Consider the following 13,860-nt stretch of genomic DNA (forward strand, 5'->3'; position numbering starts at 1 on the left):
TAATTACTATAGCACTCAACCTTCCTCATTACCTAGAGGAAAACAGTTTTTGTACTTACTTTTCTCTTTTGCTTAGAGAAAAGCAGCTCTTGTACTCACTTTCCTCACTTATCTAGAGGAAAATATTTTTTATTCAGGCATGTCAAAGGGTCAGCTCCCAGTGTTCTCTCCTGTCTATCTGATAAATCTGGGCATCTTGAGGCAATGTAGAAATTGCCTCATGTACATAGACAACCCTCTCCACCTACCACCCAACACTACAACCTGTGAGAGATGCACTTATCTAGCCAAACTGGAAGTAAGGTTCTCTCCAACCAAGACTGAACTTGACAGTCATGAGAAGAAGGTAAACATTTGCACCACACCACACTCATCACATAGTCTCACTAAATCTACACCACCAAAATACACACACGGCAACACAAAAACATTTGTGGAGGCTCTCAATAATAATCTAAGCAACTGAGACTTCCAAAACAGAAACGCAAGCAACCTCCATCCCCCAACACAACCCAAATGACACATAGCCCACCGACGCAGTGTGCCACTCAACCACAGCCAATAAGGCAAAACAACGTACCCAACACACTAGTCATAGGTGACTCTATAGTCAGGCACACTGATGTCCTACTCACCAGGCTAAACAAGGAGAAGGTTACTGTCAGCTGTCTGTCGGGTGCCAGGATCCGCCACATAACCAACGCACTCTGGTTACTCCACAACAAGTACAAATATGACTCTGTCATTGTCCATGTTGGTGTGAATGACCTGAGACGTATCTCCCTGGACTACATGAAAAGAGATATGGAAGAGCTCTCCAATCTTATAGCCCAGGCAGGTATGACCCCAGCCCTGAGTAGCATTCTGTCATCGCCCAGAATGATACCGCAGTACAAGGACAAAATGATTGACTTCAACAATTGGCTAAGCTTCTGGTATCATTCTAAGGGGATCCAGTATCTGTCTGCTTGGGATGACATGGTCGACAGACCATGATTCTTTGCCACAGATGGCCTGCACCTGTCGCCCCTGGGATTCCGGATACTGGCTAAGGCTCTTGCTGCCCCTATAGTGCCTTTTTTAGGCAAGGTTCAAATAACAAATTCACCACCGTAACAGGAACAGGCAAGCAAAAACTGAGGGTAATGCTACTCAATGCTAGAAGTCTAAATCTCAAAATGCACTCATTCGAGGCACTCCTTAAAATGGAGGACATAGATATCTGTGCAGTGACTGAGACCTGGTTCAGGGCTCCAGAGAGCACCCCTGCACTACCAGGCTGTAACTCATACCACACTTTTCGGCCATGTAACCTGGACCGAAACACCAAAGGTGGAGGTGTGTCCATATTCATTAAGGATATTCACACCTCCAGGCTAGTTGCTCATCATAATGCATACAAGGTTATCCCAAGTGCAACTAACTCTGGGCAAAGCTGCAATCCAAATTGTAGCTTGCTACAGATCCCCCAACGTGCTCCAGGATTCTCACTCCTCTTTAATTGATATACTGGAAAATATTAGGGTTCAACCAAGCACCCTAATAATGGGCGACTTCAACTACCCCACCATTAACTGGGAAAACTACTCTTGTACCAACTCCTTAGCTCAACGCTTTCTGGAATTCATAAACTCCAATGCCCTGGATCAACTTATCCACACCCCCACCAGAGGCAACAGTATCCTAGACCTAGTCATTACCAACATGAGTGACTGGTGTTCCACACCTGAAGTCAACTCCTCGTTGGTCCGATCCAACCATAAGCTAATGACCCTTGTTATCCACATCCCACCCCCACCCCCCATTAAGGAAACCACGGTAAAAAATTTCTCCAAAGCCAACTTCATGCTTCTTAAGACAGAAGTGATGAACTTCATGACATCCATGCAGATGGACAATACAGTTACAACTGCTGAATCCTACACAAATGCACTCTATAAGCACTTACACAAGTGCATGGATCGTGCTATCCCAAACAGAACCAAGACGCTGTCCTCCAAAAAAGGAAGCCGATCTGGTGGTTCCCTGCCATAAACAAATTGTACAACAGAAGGAAGAAACTGTTGCAAAAGAGAGTAAAATCCCATGAGTGGAAGAGCTCCCCTGGTCAGCCTCAGTAAGAAGCCAAGATCCCTTATAAGATCCTCCAAAGCTAGCTACGAAAACAAAATCGCCACTAATTCTAAGGACAACCACAAAGCATTCTATAGCATTCTATAACTATGTCAAGAATCTCGACGGCAACACCCAGATCTGCTCTGAGTTACAGCACAACGGCATGAAAAGTACAGAACCAACTGATATTGCCAACATTCTGGCAGATAGGTTCAGTGCTAACTTTACCCCCCACCCCCCCCACCCCTTAAATGGCCTATATCTATACAGGAAGAATGCAGAGTTCTGTAATCACAACTACGCAGGTATAAACTGAACTCTCTAAAGCCAAAAACACAGCATCCATTGGACCTGACAACATCCCAGGTTGCGTTTTACACGAACTTCAGAACAAACTGGCTCCTCACTTAAGCACCATGTTCAATACTAGCCTCGCATCAGGTTTTGTGCCCACTGAATGGTGCACAGCAACAGTTATCCCACTCCACAAAGGTGGAGCCACCACTGATCCCAGGAACTATCGACCTATTAGCCTGACGAGCCTGTTCTGCAAGGCCGTGGAAAGTATCATCATGGAACTCATAAACAAAGACATTAGTAACCTCCAAACTCTGGATTCCACCCAGTTTGGGTTTGTGAAAGGCAGATCATGCCTTCTGAACCAGATCGACTTCTTTGAGGCAGTCACCAAAGCCGTAGATGAGGGTAAGGTGGTTCACACAGCCTGTCTTGACCTTGCCAAGGCTTTCAACACCATCCCCCATTCTGGAATTATAGCTAAACTTACTAAACTAGGTATAAATCCCTATGTCACAAGATAGTTTGCCAACTGGCTCACTGACAGAACCCACACTGTAAAAGTTGCAGACTCCAAATCTGACCTCAAAGCATTGACAAGTGGAGTACCACAGGGTTCCGTCCGGGGATCTCCCCTGTTTGGTATCTACTTCTTTGAAGTACAGGCTAACACACAAGGCCTCTGGCTAACGAAGTTCGCAGATGACTGCAAACTAGGAGCCATAGTCAAGTCCCCAAATGATGTGGACATCCTACAGAAAGGCCTTGCTGAGACAGATGCCTGGTGTCAGAGCCATGGACTTAAACTCAATGCCAAAAAGTGCAGTGTTATCCCCTTTGGTAAAAAACTCTGTACCCATGCACTACCACATAGGCAGCAATCTACTTAACACCGAATGTGTGATAACAGACCTTGGGACCCAGGTGGACAGTAGTCTCTCCTTTGATAGTCACATCGCCACAGTAGTCAGGAAGTCTTTCTACATAGTACACCTCATCATAAAAGGGTTCTCATCCAGCAAAAAGAGGTCATTGTTCCCCTCTACTCGACACTCAGACCCATTATAGAGTACAGCGCCTCTTTTGTAATGTACCTCACAAGACATCTTTAGCAGCTGGAAAGGCCACAGATGTACCTCACAAAGAGCATTACTGACCTAAAACAAATGCCCTACACTTACAGTCTTAAAAAACTCCAGCTTTACTCCGTAGCATATCGCCTACTCCGAGGTGATCTCTGCCTAACATATAAAGCTATGTCAAACCCAGAGCTGTTGGACATGCTACACCTAGAGAAATCCCAATCCCTCCAAGCTATACGCTCTAGGGACCTAAACCTTGTTGGCACAATAAACAGGACATGCTGGAGGGATAGATTCCTGTCAAAGAGACTTCCCATACTCTGGAACAGGCTACCCATCTATGTCAAGCAAAGTTCTTCATTAGCACTCTTCAAGAAAAATCTTGATGAGTGGATGGGAAATAGGAAATGCACCCTGGGGATCACTTCTGTTTCTCTGCTCGACAGTGGCACAGGAAAATAACTTTCTTGGGTGGCGTAAGCCAAAGAACCTTGTTGGCTAGGTTTATGTAGGCCCTTGGGCCGATAGCCTAATACCTACCTATGAACAGTTAAAAATTGTTTATTGGAATAGTTTAACATCTGAAGCTTATAGAAAAAAGTTTTGTGAGGATAGGTACAAGGAGATGAAAGTGTGTGTGTGAATATATTGCTGAACTAAGCACTTATTTTCATAGGTGGGCGAGTGGGTGTCAGGTCACCACTTTTGAAGGGCTAGCAGACCTGTGGTGAGGGAACAAGCTTTTAGCACTTTGTCTGAGGACGTGAGATTCTGGTTGGCAGATAGGGAATGCAATACCGCAGATGAGATGGGGAAAAAGGGAGACCTATACGTAGCAAGTAGGACATCACTGCACAGGAAAAGGAATACCCAGTGCTGCTCATGGGTCTAAGGGATCCCATGGTGGGCAGCGTAAACTGCCCTAATAGAGTCCGCCTGTAGCAGAGGAAGCCACTCGTTCAGGTACACAGCTAGGATCATGGGTTAAATGTTTTAAATGTAACCAGTGGGGCCATGTAGCATATAGATGTTCACAAGGCAAGGTGTGGGACAAAAGGTGGGAGAGCCAGTAAGTGGGAATGATAGAATGCCAGCAGTAAGTTGTCTGGAGACAGCAAGGGTATCATAATACAAGAAGTTGTATCCTATTTTAGTTGATGGAAAACAGGCCACTGCTAAGAGAGATAGCTTCTGACCCTAACCATTGTGAAGCCTGCAGTGGTTGAAGAGGAGCACTACTTGCTTGGGCAGTCTACTCCAGTCAGCGCTTTAGGAGGGACCCCATTCCAAACTCCTTTGGCTAGGGTTCACCTTGATTGGGATGGTGGAAAAGGAAGCAAGCAAGTAGGTGTGTTTGAGGATATCCCTGCAGTTGTCCTGATGAGGAATGCTTTTGGTAATGCAGTACCTTATGTGCATGCAGTTACACGCAGTCAGGCTTGGAGGCAAGCATGTGTGTCTTGTAGCCTGGGGGGACCCAAGAAGACCACACACTTGCAGCCAGGACTGGTGAGGTGGCTACTTCAGGAAGGGAGCAGCCCTGTAGCAGTTTGACTGAAGGTGAGCGACAGCTGCTGGTAGGTACTGATGTTCCCATGGACTGAGTGACTGCAAGGTCAGAGGTGGGTAGTATTACCCAGGCTCACAGTGAGGCACTGCTGTCAGTGGACACCAGACTTCCTACAGAAGGGGAGCTGGGAAGGGTTACAAAGAGGGAATTGAAACAGGCTCAACTCTCAGACTGTACATTACAAGGCTTGAGAGAGGTAACCCGGGAGGTGCCTGATTCTCAGGGAAAAGGAGAATCTGTATACTGGGACAAAGGGTTACTGTGTAGTGTGTGGACTCCTGTGTGAGGATTAGAGGGTGAGAGAATTCAGCAGGTGGTAGTGCCCAGAGCCTACCATCTGGCACTTCTAGACATAGCCCATGACATTCCCTTTGCAGGTCATATGGGCATAAAGTGTACAAAGAGACATATGCCGAACCTTTATTGGACTGGGATTTCCAGGGATGTAACAAGGTACTGCAGGACCTGAGAGTAGCGCCAAAAGGTAGAAAAGGCAGGAGATGAGGTCAAAAGCTCCTTTGGTGCTTTTGCCTGTGATTGAAGAGTCATTTCAAAGGGTAGCTATGGATATTGTGGAGCCTCTCAGTATCCCAAGTTCAACAGGGAAGACGTATATCCTAGTGGTAGTAGATTATACTACCAGATGCCCTGAGGCAGTGGCTCTGTCTTCCATCAAGGCAGAAAAGGTGCAAATGCTTTGTTAAAGATTTTCAGCAGGGTAGGTTTCCCAAGATAAATACTGACTGGCAGAGGTCCCAATTTCATGTCAGACCTGCTGGCTTGTCTGTGGGAGTGCTGTGGGGAGAAGCACCTAAAGACCATTACCATCCCCAGAATAATGGTCTGGTGGAGAGATGGTCACTGTTCAGTCCATTCTGCCTCTTCTTGGTAAGGACAATGGGATGTGCTCAGTGGATCTCAAGGATGAGTGCTATCACATCAAAATCAGATGCTCCAAGAGATGTGTGCTTTCAGCTGGGGGACAATCACTATCAGTTCAGAGTCCTGCCATTTGGGCACAACTCAGCCCCTGGAGTGTTTACCAAATGTATGGTAGTGGCAGCAGCCCATCTCCGGTGTATGGTTTCCAGGTCTATCCATACCTGGACGATTGGCTCCTCATGGCACCCAGAAAACATCAACTCACTTTGGCCACCGATTACACACACAGTGTCTTTCAGGACCTAGGCATCACACTCAACCTGTCCAAATCTCATGCCCCGTGTCAGCTCCTGGAATTTATCGGGGTCCTTCTGGACATGCTGTCAGAGACTGCAGCACTTCCCCCATGCAGAGTCAAGATGATTCGGGAAGAGCTTTGTCATCTTCTGGGTCTGGAATGTCCCTCAGTACATTTAATCTTGGAGGCACTAGGTTCAATGGTTGTGGCGATTCAGTTAGTCCCTCTCATCAGATATCACATGAGAGTTCTACGATGGACCCTTGCAGTGCAGTGGTCAGCTCACCTTCATCCCATGTCCATCAGGATTTCTCATGTCTGCAGATGTCATCATGCTTGGTGGCTCCATACTCAGGACCTTCTAGGCAGACCCTCCTGTCTTCCCCAAGCCATGGTGACCACGGACATCTCCCTGTTGGGGTGGGCATTATCTGGGAATGACTAAGGCACGTGGTCACCTTTAGAGAGGAAATTGCAGCTCAATGTCCTGGAGATGAGAGCAGTCCTTCTCATGTTGCAAGCCTTCCAAAACTGTTTCCCTCTTGGGACCATTGCAATTCAGTCAGACAACATGGCGGTGGTCTGGTACATCAACAGGTGGGAGGAACATGATCTTATCTCCTTTGCAGTGAGACCATGCGAGTGTGGGAATGGCGATATCTTCCAGGTGCTTTCTTCTTGCAACTCATATTCCCGGCAGTTCCAACATATTAGCAAAAAACTCAGCAGATCTATTCTGAGTCCTTACGAATTGTCCCTTTATCCATCAGTGGCACGTCGGATAATCGACCACTGGGGTCTCCCCTGCTGTGATCTTTTTGCCTCTTTGCTCAGTCACAAATGCACCAAATACTTTGCCCTGATTCCCTCCAAAAGGGGAGTCACCAGGGATGCTCTGTTCATGATTGGTTGTCAGGAATGTTGTATGCATATCCCCCAACTCTCCTGATTCCCAAAGTTTTACAGAAAGCTCTTCATCTGAAGGCACCTGTCATCCTCATTGCCCCCTTCTGGCCTCGTCAGGTGTGGTTTTCTCTCCTTTGGTCTCATCTGAAATACCTGCCTTGGATATTAGATCCCATTCTGGATCTCTATTCCCATCCTTGGAGGGTTCCTCTTCCCAACCTTCAGTCACTTCATCTGACTGCTTGGTACCTCTAATTGCAATGATTCTTTCCCAGTCCAGGCTCCCTTCCCCAGTTAAGACCATTATTTTGGCTTCTCAAAAGCCATCTACCAAAAAAGTGTATTCCAGCAAATGGAGGAAATTTTCTGTGTGGGGAAAACAATGCAATTTAGATCCCTTTTCAGCTTCTGTCCCTGACATCTTGTTGTTCCTGGCCTCTCTTTTTTAACAGGGGGCTAGCTTCTCTAAAATTAACTCCAACTGGCCACGATCTCCAACTTCCGTTTAAGAAAAATTCTCACCTTTTCTTTTAGGTTGTACAAGGCCTTCCTTAATGGGATCTTTCTACTCGGACCTACTGTAAAGGACCCCTCCCCTCCTTGGGATCTCAGTCTTGTGCTGCAGTCTTACATGCAGAAACCTTTTGAGCCTGCGACAACCTGTGAATTTAAATTCTTGTCGTGGAAGACTGCCTTTTTGGTTGTGGTTACTTCAGCCAGGAGGGTCTCCGAATTGCAGGCTCTGTGCATAAATCCTCCCTTCATGGTATTCCGTAAGGAAGGGGGCGCTCTCAGGACCAATCCTTCCTTTATCCCTAAGGTAGCTTGGGGGCAAATCTTAATCAGTCGACTCAATTTCCTGTATTCTTTCCTAATGTTTCCATTAAAAGAGAATATCAGTTGCATTGTTTGCAAGTTCATAGGGAGTTGCGTTTTTACTTCAAACAGACTAAATGTTTTCGAAAGTCTGATCAGCTCTTTGTTGCCTTTTCTCAGACCAGAAGAGGTCAAGCGGTTTCCAAGGTGTCTATTTCTCATTAGATCACCAGCTGTATTTCTTATATTTATGAAAGCAGACACCTGGGGCTCATCGGACCAGTCAAAGCTCAATCTACTAGGTCAGCAGCCACATTTTCTGCCTTCCTGGCTAAACTTTCTTTAGACAAGATTTGTGGTGCTGCTATTTGGTCTAATCCTCATACCTTTGTTGCTCATTGCAAGTTAAACTTGGTGTCCAGTTGCAGGGCTTCCTTTGGTTCTCCTGTGTTCCGGCATATCCTTCCTTGAGGCCTCCCCAGGGTTATTAGTAGCTGGGGAATCTGATCCAGCCATGATCAGTAATGACACAGATAGCATCAGGTAAAGAGTTATTTACTTAGCATTACTTGGAATCTGTGCTATCCAATGTCATTATTCATCACGTCCCCACTGTCCTTCCCCCTCCATCTGTTGAATGGGGAGTTAGTGAGGGATGAATCCCTTGGTATCCTTTTGATCTTTAGGCAGTATTCACTGTCTCCCTTTTACTGTCCAGCAAAGGGATTTCAGGAAGGGGAGGACCTTGAGCTCAGGACACAAATATTATGTCCTTGCATGGAGGTGACATCAGCCTGTGGTCATACATAAGTAGTGATCTTGGTCAAGAGGATGTCAGCCTGTAGCTGATTCCCCCATATTTAATGAATTGTACTGCAGTAAGGACCCTACCTGAGCGTGTACTCTTATAGTGAGTTCCCACACAAATGTACTTTCTTCCTTTTCAGAGAATAAGTAGCAGAAGTACTGGGATTTGAATGAATTATGAGAAACTATGGAAACTGTTGACAAGTCCTGAAATTATTTTATTTACTTATTTTTCTCCAGTATTGAAAAATCTTTTTTGGTAAATCACAGGTATTCTTACGTGTTTGAAGGCCCTACCATTATATACTGTCCGTCAAGAAAAGCAACTGAACAAGTAACTGTGGAGCTGGAAAAGATGAACATTGCTTGTGGCACCTACCATGCTGGAATGGGAATCAAGGCTAGAAGAGAAGTTCAGCATAAATTTATGAGAGATGAAATTCAGGTAAGAACATAATGTCCCATTTTTGAAGCCCGAGAAGGTGTTCGAGATAAATTCCAAAATCTATTTTTCTGTTTCCCTTCATCTGAGCCAAGGCATAACAGTACATTGTTGTGCCACATTCTACTTCAAATTAAAGTATTTTGTAGTATTTTTGAATACAGTGAAACAAGTACTACAGTTTCACCAGAGCAACTTATGTACGTGGAGTAGTTATGCTAAAATGATTTACAAATTTTTTTTTACACATTTCAAAACCAGTTTTACATTTTACAGAAATGTACTGATGTTCTTCGTCTCACATTGCTGCAGTCATAACCTTTGGGTAGTCCGCTGTCCTCGGTCGGCCCAAATACCAAAGAGTTAGGCTGGCGTTGGTCATGGGCGCCCGGAGCTGACGTCAGTACGTAGTAGTACTTAAGCGCATGACCGACGCCATATCCTCAGTCTTTCTTGCCGCGTGGTCCAAGCAGAAGCAGCATTTGCAAGTGCCGCTCGCGCTCTGAAATTTTCAATTTTCGAGTTTCAGACCGAAGACCAAGTTGGGCTAAGTACCCCGTTGGGGAAAATTTTTGTCTTTTCTTGCCTCAGTTAATCCGGATGTCAGAAAAAGTTAATAATTGTATTTCTTGTGGGAAACAGATACCTCATAGGGACTATCATTCTCTCTGTATTCCTTGCTTGGGGCCTGAGCACGGCGTAGTCGGGTGTCGCTGGCGCTAGATTTAATAAGCGCACCATTAAACGCAGATTAGACTGTGCTAGGTTGGTTTTCGCAAGCGGTGTAACTACAACATGCCGCCGGATCCTCCGACTCGCCACCGCAAAAGCGAAGATAAATCTTTAAGGTCAAAACCGGATGACTCGTCCGTTGCGGACGCCGCTTCTATGGAATCTACGCTTGAATCTGTGGATCCAGCCGTGGTCTCAGCTGCATCCCAGGACGAACCTTTACTGTTACAGGAGTTGGCCTCTCAGGAGTTAGGCCAGGCCGAGGGTGCTTCTCAAGTTTCTGTGGTTCCATCCTTACAAAAGGTTATTAGGCCTTCTACTTCAGTCACTAAAGGCCCTGCTAAGGCTAGACCTGGTCTTTCTGGTACGGGCCATAGCCCTAGTTCTTCAGCTTCTGTTCCTAAAAACATATGTTGAAAATGGCAGAGGATTTGATTACTTTGATCAGGGGTTCTATGCCCCCTCCAGAGAAGAGGCCTAGGGTGGAGACAGATTTAGAGGGAATGGAGCATTCCTCTGATTACTCTGAGTCCTCAGCTGAGGATATTCAGGATTTTCCTCCCTATTCAGATTCGGATGCAGAGGATTCCTGTCCTTCTGCTTCTCCTCCAGAGGATTTTTCCTTTTCTGAAACCTTGCATTCCATGAGAGAGCATTTCAAGTGGGAAGGTCAGGATTTTTCAGATTCTCGTAAGAGGCTTAGAGAATTTTTGTTTTTGCCACAACATAGACCTTTGGCTATTCCCCCTGTTTTGGATGTTGTTCAGGATGTTTTTTCTGAAGCTTCCCTTAATCCTGATTCTTTACCCCCTGCCCCTGTCAAGCCAGACAGGTATTACAGAGTTCCAGAGGCACATAAATATTTGTATAAGAGTCCTAGAGCTGACCCGGAAACTATTATTCAAGGGCCTAAAGGTGTCAGGGCTTCTGTGGTTAAGAATCCAGTTCCTTTGGATAAAGATTCTAGAGCGTTGGATAGGTGGGATAAAAAAGTGTACACCTCTTCTACGTTAGCTATGAGGGCTTTAAATTGCCATTTTCATATGCTGAAGTATCAGAACTTTCTGTTAGGTCAATTAAAATCTAAGGTAGATGCTCTATCTGAGGGTATAGAGTGCAAGGAATTGCAGGACTTGGTTCATGCTTCAGATCAAGTTGGTAAACATTCCTTGCAGTGTGGCTTTGATGCCCTTCAGGCTTCTTCCAGGGTGGCTGCTACTGGTTCAGTTATTCGTAGACATGCCTGGCTTAAGGATCAAAATTTGTCAGAGCATGTTAAAGCTCGGATTTTGGATGCTCCTCTGAAGACAAAGCTAAGTCTATGCAGACGGTTAAGGAATTTTTGCAAGTGCAGCCCCCTAAGTTTAGCAGGAATTGGCCTGCAAGAGGATGGTCTTACCCTTCTTCGGATTTTCAGTCTAAGGGCAGGTCTAGACGTGGTAGGGGCAGGGCTCACGCTCAGGGTTCTTTCAGACCTAGGACTTGGAGTTCTCCTGCACAGTCTTCTGGTGAGGGCAGGGGTCAGCCTTTTCGTAAACAGACCCAATGACCTGTATCTTCAGCTGCCAGATCCTTCTTTTCTGGCAGCTCCTCTAGGAGGAAAGTTGGCACTTTTCAAACAAAATTGGCATTTGGTCACCCAGGACAAATGGGTGTTGGACATAATAAATCAAGGCTACAAGTTTTATTTTCACACTTTTCCTCCTTTCAAAGGCATGCCAGATGTACCTCCTCAGCAAAGGCTGGAGGCTCAGGAACAAATTTCTTTGCTTTTACAGATGGGGGCAATCCAGGTGGTACCTCCATCAGAAGGCGGCCTAGGGTTTTATTCTCGTCTATTCCTAGTGCCAAAGAAAGGAAACACTTGGAGGCCAATTCTGGATTTGTCCATTCTCAATACATACCTAGACATTCCAAGGTTCAAGATGTTAGCATTACAGCAACTTCTGCCTCTGCTAGGCAAAAATCACTGGATGGTAACTCTGGATCTCAAAGAGGCCTATCTTCACATTCCTATCAGGCCCAGCTGCAGGAGATTCCTGCGTTTTCGGGCTGGTACTTCTCATTATCAGTTCTCTGCATTGCCCTTTGGTTTATCTACTGCGCCCAGGGTGTTCACAAAGGTTCTGGCTCCTGTAATAGCTTTCTTAAGACTGAGGGGAATACAAATTTATCCTTATCTGGACGATTGCATGATTCTTGCTCAAGACAAAGACAAGTTACTTCAACATGTACAGTATGTAATGGCAGTTTTAAGGTGCCTAGGGTATTCTGTGAACGAAACAAAGTCCAGTCTAGTACCCTCTCAGGACATGTGCTTTCTGGGTGTGAGACTGAATACAGCCTCTCAGATGGCTTTTCTGACCCCGGACAAACAAAGAACTCTTCATCTATACTTCCAGCAATTATCAGTACTGTCCAGGCTGACTGCAAGGACAGTCCTTCAAGCCTTGGGGTTCATGGCATCTTGCATTCTGGTACTTCCCAATGCCAAACTGCATATGAGGAAGCCACAATGGTATCTCAAAAGTGTATGGACTCAACACTGCCATGATTTGGACACTGTCATTCAGATAATACCTTGCATCCAAAAGGAATTCTTGTGGTGGGCACAGGAATGTCACCTAAACAAGGGACTCTCTGTGACCCGACCAGAGGCGAGTCAGATCATAACGACGGATGCCTCAGACCTGGCTTGGGGAGCACACTTCAATGGGAAATGGATTCAAGACACATGGCCTCCCAGACTACAGCATTTGCATATCAACATGAAGGAGATGTTAGCAGTCCAGTTTGCCCTGATGGCTTTCAAGGGCCTACTTCAACCAGGACAGGTGTTGATACAAACAGACAACACTACAGTCATGTGGTACATCAACAAGCAGGGGGGAACCCATTCTTACCCTCTTTGCAGACAAGCTATGATATTGTGGGAGACTGCTCTGAGTTTGCACATCACTCTTCAAGCACGGTTTCTGCCAGGGGCACAGAACTCCCTAGCAGATGTATTGAGCAGACAAATTGTGGATCCCCACGAGTGGAAATTGGATCCTCAAGTATTCCAACAGTTGACAGTGGCTTGGGGAACTCCAGACATAGATCTGTTCGCTTCCCCTCTAAATTTTTAACTACCAAAATTTTGCACAAAGATGTTTCACCCAAAAGCTTGGAAAGTGGATGCTCTATCTTTCAGTTGGAACAACCTTCACGTCTATGCTTTTCCTCCTCTGCCTGTCCTTACCAAGGTACTCTTGAAAGTCAGGCGGGACAAGCCTTGCATGATTTTAATAGCACCAGATTGGCCACGACAGCACTGGTATCCTCTGCTGAGGAGTTTAATTCAGGAGCCTCCTTGGCCTTTGCCACAGCTTCCTCACTTGTTGTCCCAGTCAAGCAGTCATTTGCTCAATGTCAGGGTGCAGTCCCTGCATCTAACGGCCTGGCGAATTCTGTTTGAGCCTGTGGGTTCTCAGCTTCCTCAACAGGTTTTGGATGTCATTTTGGAAGCCAGGCGGCCCAGCACTAGAAAGGTTTATGCTGATAAATGGAGGAGATTTTTTCTTTGGAGCACAGCTAAGGACTTTGATATCTTGGTACCTAATTTGAGTTTTACACTGCAGTACCTTACTGAATTACTAGACAAGGGTTTGTCATTTTCCTCTGTGAAGGTTCATGCTGCAGCCATTTCTGCTCACTATGATTGTGACCCTCCTTTATTTTCTCACCCTTTGTTTAAGCAATTTCTTAGAGGGGCAAAAAATATAAGACCCCCACGTAGAGCTCCTACTCCTTCCTGGGATCTCAATTTTGTGTTGGAGAAGCTTACTTTGCCTCCTTTTGAACCTGCAGCCACGTCGGAATTGAAGTTTTTGTCTTGGAAGACTGCCTTTTTGTTGGCCATTACTTCTGCTAG

General features: G+C 45.7%; 1 protein-coding gene across 1 annotated transcript in view; it reads left to right on the forward strand.

Annotated features, from left to right (window-relative positions):
• WRN (WRN RecQ like helicase) overlaps positions 1-13,860 on the forward strand; it is a 2,579,924-nt gene that overhangs the window by 946,691 nt on the left and 1,619,373 nt on the right. Inside the window, 1 exon segment of the mRNA XM_044059154.1 lies at positions 9,044-9,218. Within this exon segment, the coding sequence (XP_043915089.1) occupies positions 9,044-9,218 (175 nt within the window).

This window comes from Protopterus annectens, chromosome 17.part0 (assembly GCF_019279795.1).
Source record: "Protopterus annectens isolate FY-2018-M chromosome 17.part0, PAN1.0, whole genome shotgun sequence".
NCBI lineage: Eukaryota > Metazoa > Chordata > Ceratodontiformes > Protopteridae > Protopterus > Protopterus annectens.